General features: G+C 40.5%; 3 protein-coding genes across 3 annotated transcripts; 1 reads left to right on the top strand and 2 right to left on the bottom strand.

Moving 5' to 3' along the window:
* Positions 1-1847: 1847 nt before the first annotated feature.
* LOC145888410 (uncharacterized) lies at positions 1848-8098 on the top strand. Its single transcript, XM_082979148.1, has 9 exons — positions 1848-1905; positions 2341-2538; positions 3068-3274; positions 3849-3997; positions 4297-4615; positions 5234-5463; positions 5911-6142; positions 6437-6919; positions 7201-8098. The coding sequence occupies exons 1-9, from the start codon at positions 1863-1865 to the stop codon at positions 7497-7499; spliced, it is 2160 nt and encodes a 719-aa protein (XP_082835274.1). The 5' UTR covers positions 1848-1862; the 3' UTR covers positions 7500-8098.
* Positions 8099-9503: 1405 nt separating this feature from the next.
* On the bottom strand, positions 9504-11913 carry LOC145888420 (adhesion G-protein coupled receptor G2-like). Its single transcript, XM_082979160.1, has 4 exons — positions 11722-11913; positions 11233-11464; positions 10117-10599; positions 9504-9867 (listed from the first exon to the last, which is right to left on the bottom strand). Exons 1-4 carry the CDS (start codon positions 11773-11775, stop codon positions 9611-9613), a joined length of 1026 nt encoding a protein of 341 aa, XP_082835286.1. The 5' UTR covers positions 11776-11913; the 3' UTR covers positions 9504-9610.
* Positions 11870-16602, bottom strand: LOC145889902 (uncharacterized). Its single transcript, XM_082980952.1, has 8 exons — positions 16479-16602; positions 16011-16115; positions 15354-15488; positions 14631-14711; positions 14017-14193; positions 12682-12909; positions 11930-12422; positions 11870-11882 (listed from the first exon to the last, which is right to left on the bottom strand). Exons 1-8 carry the CDS (start codon positions 16549-16551, stop codon positions 11870-11872), a joined length of 1305 nt encoding a protein of 434 aa, XP_082837078.1. The 5' UTR covers positions 16552-16602.
* Between the last annotated feature and the right edge of the window lie 1162 nt (positions 16603-17764).

The raw sequence follows: 17764 nt of genomic DNA, 5'->3' as shown, positions 1-17764 counted from the left end.
ACTCATTGAATTTCGCACTGGAGGTGTGACCATGCAGTGTGGGTCATATATCGTGTACTACCTGGGTCGGTCCTAGGAAATGCGGAGACAGATCAGCAAAAAAGGAGACTGTATCAAATCGATTTTCCCTTTTTTGGTCTATATGTTAAATATGTGGGCCCCCCAGGACTGGCCCTGGATAGCCTACCTACACACTGTGCAACATCTCTAAATTTTCTGCATTCGAAAAAATCAAACATTATATTTTATAATTAATTTTTGATCACTCCGATGCGTATTACGCAACACATGACCCCCACGCGACCCTTATCTATTCCGCGACCCCATTTTAATATTGATGTTAGACTCCATTGTAAACACGAAAATTCTGTCTCACCCCAAGTGTCTAACAGTGTAAAATATCGTAACCCACCTTTAAAATCCAATTTGTATCGCGACCCAAAAATTACATTTGGCGATCCCAAATGATGAACCTCAGTTGGAAAGTCCGGGTCTTATGGATAATTTTATGATAAAGAATCGCAACTTGAAGAGGTAAAACGAGTTAACATAATTACGGGTCAGCATAAATCACCTGCGACCATATACGGCATGAAAGGTCACCTTTATAACGTCATCAGGTGGGTGGCTCGACGCATGCACTGTCCTCGTGTTTTGTCGGAATTCGGAGCACACGATCCTGTTGCATTAGGTGGAACATTTTGATTTCGGGTAAATGTAGGGACGGAATGATATTTTCTGCGCAGAATGCTAGGTGTGATTTAGGTTCAGCAGATTATGATTGCGTGTTTGCTGTGCAAAATGTGACATCGATGTATTTTGTGCTTTATTTGTTCTCAGTGACATGGCGAGACAGGGTATATGGTGTATGTGTTCGTTTTGGGCTAAATAAGGCCACAGCAAATTGCATTTAATGGAGAAAATATGTTGTTAAACTGATTAAGTTGACAATCGTTGGCATTCATCAACTTTAGAAAACCTTTTAAATTTGTTTGTTAGTTGGATTTAATCGAATTACTGTCATGGAGCTGATCAAGTTGCTGCCATTTCTTGGATTCTGCCAGCAAGTTTTATCAGTGGGTAAGTGATAATAACGAAACATATACGTTATTTACGAGGGTAGAATGGACTGACGTGGCGCAATTTAACTGACTGACGCACTTTGATCGTTTCAGCCTTGAAATCGCATTGTAAAACATTCTTAAATATACTGCGATAAGCTACAATAATTTTATTTGCATTCTTATTCGTGGTAAACTTGGTTCATATCTCTTAATAGCCGATAAAACCACGGAGATTGGCTAGTTTGAAAAACAATACAAGATATAATAACCGATGTTAAATTTCAAAAGATGTTTTTACCTTGAAAAAGCTAATGTTTGGTTTTTATCTATGCAAGTGTTGATTTACACAAAAAAACGTCAATAGCTTTAACTTCATTTAATTTGTTTTGTTGAACGGCGTTCCGTGAAGCAACAAAATGACTGCATGCAAAACAAAATGTATGTGTTGAATTGGATTTGTCGCAGTGGTTCGCAAACCTATTGTAGTCACAGAACCCCTTAGAAAAGTTCAAGATAGTGGAAAACACAGCCCTGCACATTTCTCGTGTGTAGTACCTGCGAGTAACTCGTACATTGCCTTTAGCAGTTAACTACTGCCCAAAGTACGAATGCGACTACTTCGTGGAATGCTTCCTGGCCGGCCAGGGTCTCACACAGAACGCGAGCGACACGATACTGGCCAACTGGAACCACTACCGCACTACGACTTGCAGCACCATTAGTTTTCAGTTTTATGCCAACCCCCATCCCCAAAACCCCACTGACTTGAGAAAAGGAGAAGCAGGGTATTGTACATACATGCTTCAAACGGCGGAGGTCCAGCTGGATTTTCTTAAAGGAGGTAAAGGGAAATGCCGGGATAGAATAATTAGTTTGATTTCTGTGGACAGTAATATGACGTCAGCAGCGCGAAAAAAATAGTTTTAATAATCATTGAATAATTCCTTTCACCGATTTTTATAATCTTTTTTTTAAATATGAATTATAAATGTTTGGCAAGACATCACAAATCTGGAAGCGATCAAACGTTTGCACAACATTTTAATTGACATTTGTATTTGTTTCAATTTATCTGTTCTTTAACAAAATAAATCTTTCTTAACCCTGATTAAGTCTAGTCGATTAGCAGGCGAAACGTCGGTGAATACAAGTATACGTTAATTGTGCCAGAAGAACAGATTATTTGAAAATATAACATGTCTGCGAAAAAAACAACAACAATTATTCTGTTTATTCTTGTGTATTTAATTGAAGCATAAGTCATCCTGCTTTCAAGGAGTTCCTTTTTTCCCTGAGAATTTCTTCATGATCCGACGAGTGAACAACTTCGATTCGATTAAACTCTTGTCCGGAGGTTGTTGGCGTATTAACTACCAACTCGAAACACAGGCAACCGTGATCAACAACCAGGAGGAAAATGACGCAATCACCTGCGCATCAAATTACTCGGCGGCGAGCAATCACGTGGCTTTCAGTAAGTCGTGACCACGAAAGCTGACCTTAAACCTGCCACAAAACACATGATGTTTATTTCTACAAAAAACTGCATTTCGTTGTGTTATTATTATTTCCCCTTAACAAAGCGGGAAAATTCGCGAAATCTCGTGTTTTAAAACAAATAAATCAGTCTACAGTTCCAATACCAGAAAAGTACAGTTTAGTGTCGCAAAACTTATACGACTTATTGTATAATTTAATACAAATATAATACTTTTGGAAGTAAATTAGCACTGCTCGCTCTGCTAAAGTTTACTCTTTGAAAACTGTATTGTTGCCTTGCTGGATCAGGCACTTTTTCCCGACAAGTCGAAACGAGATCTGAAAAATGAAGCTCTCGGTAAGGTTTTGGACTTGCCGGAAAATGGTGGCTGTTCCAGCTTGGCTGCAATGCTTCGGCTGCGGAGCCAGCGAACCTAATGACCAATAGCTGCGATTTCCAAATATGGAACTGCACACTAAGCGAAGCATTACCATGAAACACTTCTACTGTTCTTATTTTTTAGATTTAACCTCAAGCAACAAAACGCACCCGACCGATCCAGCTTCCTACAAAAACCCGATCAACGCGACCTTGCCCTTGACCTTCAAAAACTGGGCTCCGAAACTGTCCAACAAATCCAACTGGGCGTGTGCCGCTGTGCGATATCCCGACGGAAAATGGACAAACCGGGACTGTGCGGCTCCGCTAGATGTCGCTTGCAACTACAAAAGTAAGTTCTACCCCAAGTATGTCAAGCTCCCGACCCACATACCAAGAAGAAAACCTGAACGGGATTCCTGTTCGGGATATAATGGGTTCCAATAAATTTTCACACCGAGCATGATAACCACACACTTGTTTGTTATGCATCAAAACGCCAAACAAATATTTATTTCCTTAAAAATGCACCAGTATACTACTTACTAACATTTTTGTGATGACTCACACACAGCAATGTTTCATGCAATGGCATGATTGGCAGGATCGCCCCACTGCGCAGATCCTTACTTGGCGATTACAGTTATCGTATCGCGATATGAATTTTATGATGAGCCAAAAAAACGTATTGAAATTTATAACTTATGTAAAGTTTGCTTTATTTTTCAAATCTTTCTCCGACTTGTCAGGAAAAGTGGCTGATCCAGCTTGGCTGCAATGCCTGGGCTGCGAAGCCTGTGAACCTTATGATCAGAATATTAGAGCTGTGATCGCCATGGCATTTCTGCTACGTTGATCCAGCTATAGGCTGCAATGCCTGGGCTGACAAGCCTGCAAAACTATAGAAAGTTTCTTTATGTTTTCAGTTATTTTGTCTCCGATCGTGCAATTGATGACTGATTCCCAGGTTGGACCCGCGGATCCAGGCAGCATGCTTGCAATAGAAGACACACTTCGACAAATATCGGTCAACGAACCTGATCTAGTGGGAGCTGGTCTGCTTGAACTTGGCAAGGTATTTTAACAGTGATGGAAGTTCCGTTGTTTTTCACAAACAACAGCCTTAAAGTCAAAATACGGATGCTTTAGTTTCAAACACATAAAACAATGGTGTTTGTGGGCCCCTTTTGCTATTCATGCCAGTATTGGAAACCAAGAAGAAAACCTGGTCGCGAATCTTGATAAGGTTGTAGAGGGTTCGAATCTCGGCGTGGCCAAAGAATAGCTAAATTTCCATTTTCCGTTTACCGACAAAGTTTAACAAAAACATTTTTGTCGTTTTCTGCCTTGAATACAAAGAACTTTTTTTCCAAGGTGCAACTGGAAATCAATATAACCGATACCAGAAACATGAAAATCTACAAAACAACGCTCCAACTTCAATTTGGAAATCTCACTTTCACTCTCTTCCTGAAGGGAAAAAGACCGAAGAAACAGGAGGTGGTGACTCCGGTTATGGCGTTTCCACGCAACGCATCCGGGAGCCTTGGGCCTCCCGCCACAAATGGGATGGTGACGGAAAGATTGGTCTCACCAGGAACAATTGGATTCATCACAGTATCTGGGTGGTACGACGGCAACAAGTCATATCCTGGGATAGCAGACTTGGTGTTTAAGGCACCCGAACCCAGAGGTATAAATAAAGAAGTGCCAAGATTGGTTTTTGATGACATTTGGGCCCAAGTAGCACTTCGGGTCAATTCACATGTAGCTCAATTGTTTCCACAAGGAATGAAAAAACACTACCTGTTGTTCATGATGTTTTTAATCAGTGTTAATACATCGACATCTATCACACTTACAAGAAATGCACGGGTTGTCATAAATGCGTAAGCGTTTATTAACAATCAGTGATGCCAAGCTTGCAAGTTGGTGAAAATGTCGGTGGTAGGAAAGCTAAATCCACCACAACTTTCTTTGCGTACGATTGTACGTAATGTCGACACTATTGGTTTCACCAAGCAGTTGTCCGGCCCTGCTGTGCTCCACTGTGGTGCGTCTCCAGTAGATTGTACCATGCAAACGAAAAGACAAATTTTAAGTGCTTTTTCTGAGGAGGAGGCACTGTTAATTACGTCATACACCCACATAAATGTGACATAAAATATGTTACACTTTAGTACGCGTATCCAACGGTTCGCCGTTTACTGCAAAGTAGTTGTCCAACTAGACCAACAGACTCGGTTACCAGCTGCAGCTACTGACCTAATATTTCCAAAATGCAGTAAACCCATCTCTTATCAAACTGCAGGTGCATGCGAGGACCTTCTCTTCCCAATCGGAAACAACACGGCCGTGAGCAAGGGTGAGCTGCATCCAGTGTGTGTCTTCGTCGACCGCCGCACCAAACGCTACAACACCAGCGGTTGCGTCACCACAATTGATGACGTCACCGGTAACGTGAAATGCGCATGTAATCACTTGACTATGTTTGCTGTTCTACTGGCAGTGAGGACTGTTGTGGTTGCGGAAGGCGTTAAGGTAAACGGAACTGCATGTTTTCGTCGTTGTGGTTCTGATACATATTAGCTTATTTTACAGCCCGATTACTGCTTCGTTGGTGTTGAAATCAGACGTTTTCATAATGGGGATAAGTGCGATCACGTAAAGCGTAAATTCATCCTTAACTTAAAGACTTTAAAAAAGTTGGGCTAAAAAAGTAGTAAATATGTCTTATAGGCACATGTTTACCCATAAACCATTTACATTGACTTACAAAAATAAAGCAAATTATTAAAAAAAAAATGTAAACAAGATTCAAAGCAAGCAACTAAAGTGTTTTACTTATGTTAGATTCTTTTATATATTTTCGTAAATATCAGCACACATACAAGCCTGGCCAAACTGGGGGACAGTAAAACAATCGTAAAGGTTGCACCGTTTTTAACCAATCACTTAACCATTAACACTTTGTTTTCTTTATTTCAGATGGTTTCTTATGGCACAGAGGCTGGATCGATTGGAGCTCTGGTTGTTACCATAGCAATCTTAAGCAGGTACAGGAACTTCATCAAGGGCGACAGAACCTCGATTCAAATCAACTTGTCGGTCTCGCTCCTTCTGTTCCACCTCATCAACTTGGCTCACGACCTCGCACTGAAACAAGATCATGTGTGTGTCATACACACCGTCATCAACCATTACTTGCTGCTATCAACAGGTGAGAGTACCATTAGGTGTCCTACAGCATATTCTGATTTTTTTACCGTTTAATTTGTGTTACCCAATCTATGTCGTTCGTACCGTTCTTAAACTTGTGCGCGTTTCGTTAAGCTTTGACCCTTGTTTTATTGACAAGAAAGCAACTTAAACATTTACCAAATGGACAATTCACTTAATACGTTTATTTTCAAAAATAAGCAATTAAAAGCCAAATAAACTTAGTACTATGGCCAAATATTCCATTGTTAATGGAATTTTAATCTTACTTCGATCATATTTAACGCTGGCCCAGGTTGTTGGATGATGGTGGAGGGCATTCGCATCTTCATGGCAACGTCCGATCCAGTCGGATTCAAAGTCCAGGACGAGTCGAAACGCTACCGAGCCTTCCTGGCTCTTGGCTGGGGAGCTCCGGCGCTCGTTGTCATCGCATCCATCACAGTGGGCATTCCCCTGGGGCTTTACATGCACAGTCAATCGCTGTACAAGCAATGCAATCGATACATCAACGCCACGGTGACCATACCCAAGTACGATAGGTGCTGGCTCGCTCCGGGGTCCCCAATCTTCTACTCCTCGGTAGTTGGTCCCCTCTGCATCATCCTCCTTCTCAACTTCATGATCGCGATGAAAACGAGTCTTGTAATGTTGAACTCCAAGAGGATGCAGAACCGCAACCAGGGACACAGCTTAAAGGACATCTCAAGGGCATCCAAGTCATTGATGTTTCTCTTTCTGACTTTGGGTGCCACCTGGTGTATTGGTTTCTTCACAGGTGGGTCAAAATTCATTTGATCAAGGCCACTAGAGGGGGTAGCAGGCAGTGCGATTCACAGCGACCTATACCACGCCAAATAGGGTCATAGATTGAAACTGAGGGAGTTCTATGATATGAAAAACGAAGTGTTGGTAATTTCATCTGATATCTAAAAAAGCTCCCACGTCGGTACATTCTCCCCTCTCACGTGTCCTGTATCTGTTACTAATTGTTTAGCTTTGAAAAAAAAACGCCCTGACTTTAAACCAACAAAAACCTAGAGTTTTGTTTATTTCCAGGTATTGGCAATGAAATTACCTCTCTCATTTTCCTCTACGCCAACGCTGTGATAAATGGAGCTCAAGGAATCGTCGTCTTCATATTATATTGCATCACGAATGACGTCATCCGAGAGAAGCTCTTTCCTCCAAAGAAGAACCAGAAGAAGAAGCCACAAGGGGGCGTCGACGCAAAACCTAAATCTCTCGGAAAAAGTGACGTCAGCGGATCGAAAGGAGTTTGCAGAATCCGGGAGCCGGGATCTTCCACGACTGAAGGTTTCGTTTCCGACACACAGATTACAAAGGATGGTCGGTAATCACGCAAGTCAATGTGACGATTTTTTGCAGCAGTGCTGATAGTAACGATGATGGTATTCGGTATTTTCGGTTATTGTTCGTTAATAATTGTGCAAGAGCGAATACTGTTTGTGTAATACGTTTAACGAAAGATTCTATTTAAGTAACCACAGAAACTGACGATGATAGTTATGTCGAAATTAATTTTTCTGTTAAATTTCAATTAAAACATCACCTGACGCTGATCGTCCGCAATCTGTGTGAGTTATTTTGGATGCGTTCAATGATTTATTACTAAAAAATTTTCCAAAAGTACTTTGCAATGATTTTTTAATGGTGATAAACTGTGGTTTCTTTCACTGTCCCGTGTTGCAATCATTTTAACCACGTTTCTTGGTATATTTTTTTACATAGCATTACCTGCTTTTTACATAAGAAAAATAACCTCTCATTTTTTTTAAGCTTTCATTTTGTAGTGTTGACGTTTTTTCATATTCATTATGAGTTGAAGGCGTCTGTCGAAAAGTTGCTGATTGTGCAAAGCAATATTCATTTATATCTGACTATCATTTTTGCTTTGAAAAACATTGCTTTGATGTTTTAATTACGCCACCCAATAATGCTCATACTAGTTTTTAAATCTGTACATGTAGCAAATCACGATATTCGCTTGACAAAGTAGCATCGTTCAGTGTTGTGCGGGACGCAGCGACATTTTATTTTTTTGTTAAAGTAGTTTTGTTTCTTGCTTTAGCTTGTAAAATACACTTAGCAGTTACTGCAGTTGTGTTACACGCAATGCTTCGGATTAATGCCAGCTATAGTTTACTTACTTGAAATATTGATTGCGCCATTGTACAGAAATCAGTCAACAATTTTAAATTTTCCTTTACAAATTGAAATCTCATACTTTAAAGAATGACTCGCGTAAAAGAAACATCATGTTCCTCAGTGTTTTTCCCTTAATCATAACACGTGGTGAGCAGTTATATCTACTCTCGTAAGAACAATTCGCTTTAAAATGGCGCTTCACCGCAAATCACGTGACCTGGGAAGCATATAAATCCAAACAACAAGCGAGCATTGTTTTGCAATAATGAAGCGGAAATGTTACGCTTCGTTCAATGGAGGTATTCGGTTCCGTGTTTCTCGGAAACTGAACGCGCCGGAGCCTCAAATGACACGAGGTAGTCACGCCTCGGTCAGGCATTTCAACGAAAATCGTGGGATAGGAAATGTGGCAAAACAAGCTGGCTGATGGGTAGTAAAATTCCATTGGCGAAACATTAGTGCGACCTGCGTGACATCTTGACGGGATATTTTACCTAGCAGGACACTGTCAGGTTCTGCTACCGACTTTGTGTAACTTTTTGTTTGAAATCGACTGAAATTGAAAGTTCTTGGGCATTGTTAGTCCACGTACACCAGACTCTTTATGAAAGTTTTGAGTTCAAATATATTTAAAGGGAAATGTATGCGGATAAATACTTGTTTTTAACATGAAGAAAGATATTTCCAATGCGTCTACGCTTTTCGTAATCAATCGTATTCGAATCACTCGCACCTAAATAATTATGACACGGAAATGAAGAAACAAAGATTGCAGGGTGGTGCTGCTGAGTGTTTAAATGCCCAAGCGCTCCGAGTGGGCGATGGGCAGCATCGGTCAAGCGCCATACCCATATAACAAGAAGAAAACCTGATCGGAATTGGTGGACAGGATATCCTGAATCCCGGTGTGTTAAAAAAATCAAATAAAGACACACGATACAGTATAACCCAAAAAAACCTCTCAAGTTTTAGTAGCAAAAATGCGTCATGTCTTTTGCACTACAGGTTGATACTGCTGCACGCTCAATTAATTGCTAATTCTACGAGATGCATAAATGCAGCGATTAAATCCAACAAACGCACTCTGTAGACATCAAAAGATGTGGCAATTACGCATACTCCTTACACAGTAAGCTTCGTTTTGCTCACAACAATGCAACAATAAGATGGTAAAACATTTATTTCGCGCTCTCATTGATTATTATGGTTCTTTTTCATATATGCATATGGTTTAGGAAAGTTTGTATAAATGTGTTCAAGCAGATGGTCCGTTTCTGCAGCTCCATTTAGCGGGAAATTATCATGAAGTGTAACCAGTTGCCAGACTGAAACCACTGGACGTCTCCCTTATAGGCTTCGTGTTTTTTGCTTTCCTTTTTTTATTTTTCTTGGATTCACTGGAGAAACTCACAGGATTCTGTCTCCTCTTCGGTAGAATCCTACTCCGTATCGCTTCGTTCATGACGCAAAACAACAGGAAGACGACGAAACCTTGCGATCCGTTGACAACGGCGTTGATGTACATGAAAACCTGCTGGCTTGTGTAGTCACCAACACCTGCATGCAATACAAAAACCTTTAAAACTAATTGGATTTTTCTATTGGCTAGTACAGTTTTAGTTTTGCATGTATACAGTAATCCGTAACTACAGGGGATATTAATTTTGATAATATGATCAGTCGACTGATGTTGATGACACAAGCATTTAAAAAAGTTGCTTTAAAGTAAAAGTAAATTGCATACGTAAAACATTGAACCTTAATTTTTCTATGGCTAAAAATCATTATCACAAACAATCAACAAACCAGTGAAGAAAGCAAGGGTCAAAGTTCCTCCCAGCATGAAGAAGAGAAACACGAGAGACCTCGCTCCCTTCGCCAAGTCCTGGAAACTGTGCCCTTGGTTTTTCTTCGAAGGTCGTTTGGAGTTGACAAAAGCCAAACTCGTGTGAATTGCCACTCCTACGTTAAAGACGATGATGCATGCAAGAGGAGCCAGCACTGTCCCGTAGAAGATTGGGGAGCCGGCGGCTATCCAGCACCTGTCGTACTTCTGGATCTGGTCCGTTTGATTGCGGTAACGGTTGCAGCGAATGTAGTAAGCCTGGGGTTTCATGTACGTAGAGTTCACCATTCCAACTCCAACGCCGACCGATACGAGAAGCAAGGGCAGCGAGTATCCAAAGAGGAGGAAGAGTCTGAAGCGCTTGCGAGGGTTTTGAGAGTTGTAGGACACGGGATCGAGGGTAACCATGAAGATCCGAAACCCTTCCACCAACATCCAAGAACCTGGGGAAACAGTCTTGTATTGTAATTCTGTTGCCAGCCAGGGGGTATAACCCTAATTCAGTCCCAGCAGGCGAAATGTTAGTAGAATTATCAATACGTTAATTTTTGACAGAAAGGTCATCTAGATAGAAAATTTTTTAATTTAATTTTAAAATGCCATCCTTTGTCTCAATGCAAGTAAGAATGCATGCCATTCTTTTACAGTTAGTGTTCTACAGTTAACCCCACAAGGGTTAAACGTGTCCTAACTTTGATTGCGATTACCATTTTTAGGCGATACTGCTCTTTCACAACTAATCATAGCGGCGACCCGAAAATAAGTTTTATTATTGAAGTTGTCATAATTGACAGCCGGTTTGCAAATTCCTAATATGTGCTTCACATGAAACTTCGCAAAAACCCTGAATGCAAACATTGGACAAAATGACCTATATATGTTATGGGTTTAGGCAAGTACTGGTTTCAAGATTATAAGGTCACCAATCACAATAGATTTGTTGGTTAAAACATTTCAATACAAGAATACAAATCTTTAACTCTGACATTGTTTTCTTTGTCCTGCGTGGTTACACTAATGCTTGCTCTGTTAGGTCGGTTAAGGCAGGCTTATAGTTTCAGTTATAGAAATATTACCTGAGGCAAGGAAGAAGAAATGTATTCCAATGGTAAGAGCAACACAGGTGTAGTCGTTCTTCACCGCCGCATCGTGCAAAAGGTTAAGAACGTGTAGGAAAATAAGGACGATGGAAAGGTTGATTTGAATCGGTAGACCATCTCCTTTAATACACGACTTGTAGCGAACCAAAATCCCAATGGTAGCAAATAAAAATACGACCGATATCGACTCGGTGACGTAACTCAAAATCTACAAAACAGTATACGTTAAAAGTTGTAAAGTTTTATCGGAAATATGGGGAATGGAATGTTTGGAATCTTTATATATTCTCAACAACTTGAAAAATACCTTACGTAAAGGCAAACATAGTATATGTTTACAATTTCAAAAGCCTAATTTTACTGTATGAAATGTTGCTTTTGTTTAACTGGTATCAATAAGGGGCGCATTTGTTTAGTGCTAATTAATAAAGCACCACAGTTAACCGCACAAATAATTCAATGTACCTTCACTTGGTTGGGAACTTGTACAGTTGTAACAGCAAGCAGGACAGTGAACATTGTAGTGTGCTTGCAGCAGCATTTCGTATCGTTTCCCGTTTGTATTGTGGTACAACCATAATTAAAAAATATGTTTTTGTCCAAATAAAGGCAGCTATCCTCGCACTCTGTGATTTTGTGATTTTCGACGGTCGCATTCCTTAGCGACCCGCACTCGTTAATCGCCGTCACGTCATGGAACTGAATGCAAGCTTGTCCTTGTAAAGTTTTTCCTAAAGCGTTGCGAGCTTTTCCCGTTGATTGATCCCAACCACTCACAGCCACAACCGCTACGGTGTCAGGTGGCAAATAGCGGCTCGTGGCGAGGGATCCGTTCGGTACGCTACGATTTTGAATGGGGGAGCGCGTAAAGCGCTCAAAACTAACGACGCTGGATGCAATTTTGTTTGTTCCGTTGGTATCAAGGACGTAGCTGACGTTGGCCACATTCAGTTTTAAGTCTTTTATGCTGAAGTTTCCCCCCACGTTTTCAGCTTGTTTTGCAGTAAACTGCACTACGCCGAGATCGAGCACGTCACCTGTGGCTAGGATAGGATTGCTCGAAGCTTGCTCAATGGATGCTTCGACTTTTTGCAGGTTAGCCGTGCTCACGTCGCCTTGATCAAAATTTGCAAATTTCATAGTGGCTACAACTTGAGACTGGGTAACTGCAAACAAACAGACAATGTTTGAACCCTGACCTAGAACGAAATGAAACACCCTTAGGACCAAGTTTTGTACACGATATTCTGGTTGTGGAACCTAAAATCTATACATTTGTTTTCACTGTATAGAGATCATATACACACGGAAATTACCAAAGATGCATTAATAAGATCAGGTCTAAACCGTGGATCGTCCTACTGCTTATAAAAATCAGTGAATCTGTCTGCATTAAAAAGCAAATTTCTATGCCCACATACTTACTATTCCATGAGCATAACATGCGAAAAGAACTTTCACAATCGACGTTGATCCACAATGTTGTGTTAGTGTCGACCGCCGCACATAGAAAACTGCCATCCTGCATCGTTCCGTTTCCGTCCGTCCCATTGGTCAGGTTTCCCCATTTCTCAAACTTCGGAACAGAGTGGTTGCCAGGGAAACGGTAACTATCGGTAGCGTCCGGGAAAGACTCGTTGTCCGACCTGAGATCTAAAGAAAAGTATGTGGTGTTAAAAATCTGATACTAAGTCTATGTTGGTCGTAATGAAAACAAAAGATTCCACGACGTTGTTGATTTAAAACTTAAAAATAATCATTTCAGAATGAAGCCAGCTGGTAAGAATGCACAGTAGCCTATAGGGCTAGATTGTAGCAAATTTGAGGAACCCAGTCTTATGTATATTTATGCAGTTACATGGGCCCCCACTTGTCCATGGCATCTAGTAGGGCCATGAATATCAAAATGGACATCTGTGATGTCACTGTTTGCCTATGGGTGATTTCTATGGCAAAGGAATACAATCTCGTTTGAATTTTAACCCGAGCAGTGGTTTCCCTTTCAAGGGCTCTGTCCCTCCTTCTGTGGAACCTTAGTACGGATCAGATTTCGTCGGTTGAATGGAAACACTAGACGTAGTGAGTGGCGATTAGATGAAAGATGTTACATGGAATTAATACTGAAATCCCCCACGTATAGAAACAACGCTCGTATCAACCAACATGCAGACAGTATTGTGGCTGAAGCTTCAAGTAATTTTGCTCGCTAATATTTTCCCGTGTGTTCAGGTATTAGTGAGAAAACTGCAGATCTTATTGAAATTAATAATTTATCGAATTTACAAAATTTGCATAAGAAAACGTATGGGTGTTATTTGCTATTCACTGCGCAGGCCCTTTATGTTTGGTGATCTTTGCTCTCGTATTGCTGAATACTGCTCTTCTGGCAAACTTTATTTTATCGACGTTTCCGACGTTTCGGCTGTTATGCAGCAGCCTTCATCAGGAGGTATGCTGCATAACAGCCGAAACGTCGGAAACGTCGATAAAATAAAGTTTGCAAGAAGAGCAGTAGTCAGCAATAAAATATGCCTGGCAGCGTCAGTAACAATTTATTTGCTCTCGTATTTTGAGCAGATGGATCAGCCACAGCTTGGCTGCAATGCCTTTGATTGCGATGCCAGTGAACTTTAGGATGGGATTTGTTGTTTTAGACACACCAACAAAAAAACGACAAATCTGTGTTGGCAGGCATAAGATCAGAGCTACCATTACGTCACAATCGTGAATATGTGTAGTTTGAAACGCTTTGCAACTGACCGATGGCAATATAATTGATTCCAAGGAACTTTCCCAGACAAGCTGTGAGGTTATTTTGCCTCTCGTCGACTGGGACGATAAAGTCTGACGTGTTCTGACATCCATTAGTGCTGACGTAACTGATGTTGGTGACGTTGTTACCGACCGCAACGTAGCTCGCAGGAAAAGGTTGAATTCCTGTATTATAAAAAATATGAGATACTTTTTTGCCGACTTGCTCCAAAGAAGCTTCATCCAAGGCCACTGTTTCGACCTATTCAAGCACCTTTCAATAATATGCGGATATAGGTATAGTTCGAATTTAAAAAATCGCAAGTGATCTCAAAATCTTTGTTAATCCATCCCCAAGGTTACTTTGTAACAATCAACTAGGTGGTACGTGTTGAAATTGTTTTACCTCCAAGTGGTACGCAACCACTAAAAGATTGGGAATCACTGACCTATTTGGTCTCATCTGTACAGCTTTGTCAGTACAGGTGACAAGTGGCGATCTTGCCTGGCTAACTTCAAGACCTCCATTTTTAATGACTATGCAGTCGCGTTGCATGTGTTCGGGAACCAAGAATCGTTGGTCCTTATATTGAGTGTTTTAAAGCAATAAACAATTTTCTTACCGGCCTTCAAGAAACCAAGCTGTACCTCAGCAGTTTCCAAAACGTATTTGCAGTAGCTTCCTTCGTCTGCGTAGTTCTTACCTGCAGGATAAAAAAAATGTAACGAACTAGCTAAATGAAATGTCTGTCTTGTATATAAAAACTGATTGGAACAAAGAAACTCTCAACACGGTTGGCGGTTGAGAACCTGTCAGGATAGCTTGGATCACTGAGTGAGTGCAGTTTCCATTTTTTGGATGGCTGGTGAGATCCTGTCATGCTAGCACTGTTGAAAAGACTGTTTTTCTTTCTTCAAAAAACACTTCTAAACTTTTCAATAGTGCCATAACATGAAAAGTGCAGTTTAATGTCATAAGACTGCCACAGTCAACACTTTATCAACGTCCGAAATGCAATCATTCTAGCGGAAACACGGCGGATGCAGATCAAATTGCAAAGGCAGCACAGTTACACGGCACTAACACCTTTTCGTAAGGTTAAACCGCCGGCGGGAAGCGCAACAATGTCATTACAGGTATAGAAGGATCAATGCTGGACCCATTTGATCAACAAGGAGGTCCCTTTTATCGAGGTAGTCCTTTTCTTGGGTGAATACAGGCCCGTATTCGTTCTTATTTAATTTTTTTTTCTAAAGACCGGCCCTGACAACAAATCGAGAACTGTTAGAAGTGACCTCCTTCATATTTATGATTTCTATGTCAGAAGGAAGATAAAACAACTTACTCCCATCGGCACACGTAAGTTTTCTATACTTGTTCCAAACTTCCACGGCCTCATTTCCTTTGCCTTCATCCAAATTCCACGTTTCCACAGCGCAAATTATGTACGCGTCGCAGCTGATGTTTCGTCCGCAGTAATCTACTTTGCAAAATTAAGTGCAGTTTTACTGAGTGTTTTAATATACGTTTGCACACAGTAACATCAATGCAACTCTCGTTGTTGTAATTTTGTGAACGTTCATGGGTTAGTGTATCAGGATTAAGGTTATTAGTTCCCATAGAAACATCTTTAAACAAGTGTCATTCATGGGTTTCAGTTCTGATAGTGGTTTATATACAATGGTAGGGTTCCCATATCTTTTTTCCGATCTGTGCCACTTAATTTTGTGTCAACGTTCGCCGAACCTCTCTTAAATAGTCAAGAATTTTTTTTACTTTAATACCTGAAGCCTGAATGATTTCAATATAATGGTGTCAAATTACTACATAAGAAGGTAACTACTTCATTAACTGACCAAGCAAACTCGTTCACCTTGAAATCTAATTTCATGTCTCCCGCTGGATGGGAACTTCCCTACGATAACTTACTCATAAGATGTCTTATTTAATTCACACAAAAATATGAAGTTAAGTGTTTTTTTTCGTTTGCTGTTTAACTCACCTTTCGAATCGCTTTCTCCTGCTCGGCGAGATTTAATTTGAAGTTTTCTTTCTTCGAAAACCATTCCCGGTTCTCTGTACTTTACTTCTAAACTCCAGAAGAAAACTGTGAAAAAGAAGGGGGATTTAAGTCGATAAAAACAAAACATTCTTTTCGCTTGCGATGCACTGCTGGGAGAGTTCCCGCACTTGGGATGAACCAGTTACAAATCTATTCTAATTACTTTGAGAATTCAGTTCGTAAATCTATTCTAGTCAATTGGTTTAGTTGACAATTATCAGTCGCACAATTCTCTTTCTTTCGCCCCCCAAAAATACAGTTTTTGTGTGATTTGTTACGCAATGCTCTTAAAAATTTAAAACCACGATCCAAGGCGCCGCGACGAACAGTTTGCGGCAATTGTTGACGATACCAATTTATCCTTGACCTGTTATCACATTTTTAAAGCAGAAGGAAACAATGACTAACCTGTGTACTGAAGCACGGAGAAACAGATCAACACAAAACCAAGTCTTAGTATTAAACGCACAGATTGTTTCATCGTTCTATATCTAACTGATATGTTTCCTACAATCCCGATTAGCCTGCCCTTCATGTGAACAAAGAGTCGTCATTCACTCATGGGGTACTTCAAGCAAACTAGATTTTGATGGACCTACTTTTTCGATAATTATTCATAATTCATATTGCAACAAACACATTATTTAAGAACTATCAGACAGAATTTATACTGCACGTCAAAAGCCACTTTGCTGCTAATAACGGGTGAAAAACGATTGGTAACAATTATAACCTATTTGTTTTAAATCTTCAAATATTTTAAAAAAATGAATGACTGGTGGTCACAAGAAGCCTCGCAAACTGAATATAAATCTTAAGATTGTTTAGTCGATGATTGTAATAGTCACCAAAAAATGTACGTCTTTGTCTGGCCGTTTGGCCGACAAGATCGTCCGTAGTCACACCACGCAGCAATGATGAGACCTTATAGGTCGAAGTAGTGGTCAGCACCTACCTGCAGCTCACAAAATGACTACAAATCGTCCTGCACATCGCCATAGTATGATCAGTTATTATCAACAAAAGCCAAATATACTTCACGGTTCGTCTTAAAGCGGGGACGCAGCATATATACACGTACATCATCGCAATGCTGATGTCACGCAATTTATTCAACATGGAATATGTATTTTGATCAATTTTCCTCTAACCTTTCGCACATAACTGCTTACCACGGGCCTCAGCGCTGCAAGCGCGTCTCTTTCTGACAAGGCAGGGTTGAAATTTTCAGTGGAATATCTCGGATGGGCATCTTGTCCTCTGCCAGCTAGATTGGCGAGAATCCTGTTAAATACGACGCAAGTTGTTGGTGTGTACGTTGTGCACTGGATAGAGAAAGCATCGGCTGGCATGCTTGTCATGGGGAATTGAAATAAACGGTGAACACACACAATAAATATAGAAATCATATAAACACACCTTACAGTTCTCGCTTGTTTCTGTGTAAGTTTGAATTTTTTATGTTTTTTTTTTGTTTTCTCAGCCATCGCTTCTTGATGGTCTTTGCTCATAAAGGCTTGGATGACGAGGGTCCCAAAAGCGTACACGTTTATTGACGTCTACTAACTTGCCATCGCACCCAAACGTGAAATGAAAAATCTTCGCTGATTATACGCGTATACTATATGATCATGGCCAAAAACGCATATATATTGCAATAACACAGTTTGTTTGTTGGGTTGGGCGGTTTACTG

The sequence above is a fragment of the Ascidia mentula genome, chromosome 2 (genome assembly GCF_947561715.1).
Source record: "Ascidia mentula chromosome 2, kaAscMent1.1, whole genome shotgun sequence".
In the NCBI taxonomy this organism is placed as follows: Eukaryota; Metazoa; Chordata; class Ascidiacea; order Phlebobranchia; family Ascidiidae; genus Ascidia; species Ascidia mentula.
The sequence above is the reverse complement of the archived record's forward strand: the minus strand, read 5'-3'. Positions and strand labels throughout refer to the sequence as shown.

Coding starts and splice junctions, on each gene's coding strand:
- LOC145888420 (XM_082979160.1), bottom strand. CDS start 11,775: ATGTTCACTGTCCTGCTTGCTGTTACAACTGTACAAGTTCCCAACCAA. Junction 11,465..11,721: donor AAGTTCCCAACCAAGTGAAG/GTACATTGAATT, acceptor ACTGTTTTGTAG/ATTTTGAGTTACGTCACCGA. Junction 10,600..11,232: donor TTTCTTCTTCCTTGCCTCAG/GTAATATTTCTA, acceptor CTGTTTCCCCAG/GTTCTTGGATGTTGGTGGAA.
- LOC145889902 (XM_082980952.1), bottom strand. CDS start 16,551: ATGAAACAATCTGTGCGTTTAATACTAAGACTTGGTTTTGTGTTGATC. Junction 16,116..16,478: donor CTCCGTGCTTCAGTACACAG/GTTAGTCATTGT, acceptor TCTTTTTCACAG/TTTTCTTCTGGAGTTTAGAA. Junction 15,489..16,010: donor AGGAGAAAGCGATTCGAAAG/GTGAGTTAAACA, acceptor TTTGCAAAGTAG/ATTACTGCGGACGAAACATC.
- LOC145888410 (XM_082979148.1), top strand. CDS start 1,863: ATGCTTCAAACGGCGGAGGTCCAGCTGGATTTTCTTAAAGGAG. Junction 1,906..2,340: donor GCTGGATTTTCTTAAAGGAG/GTAAAGGGAAAT, acceptor CCTGCTTTCAAG/GAGTTCCTTTTTTCCCTGAG. Junction 6,143..6,436: donor TTACTTGCTGCTATCAACAG/GTGAGAGTACCA, acceptor ACGCTGGCCCAG/GTTGTTGGATGATGGTGGAG.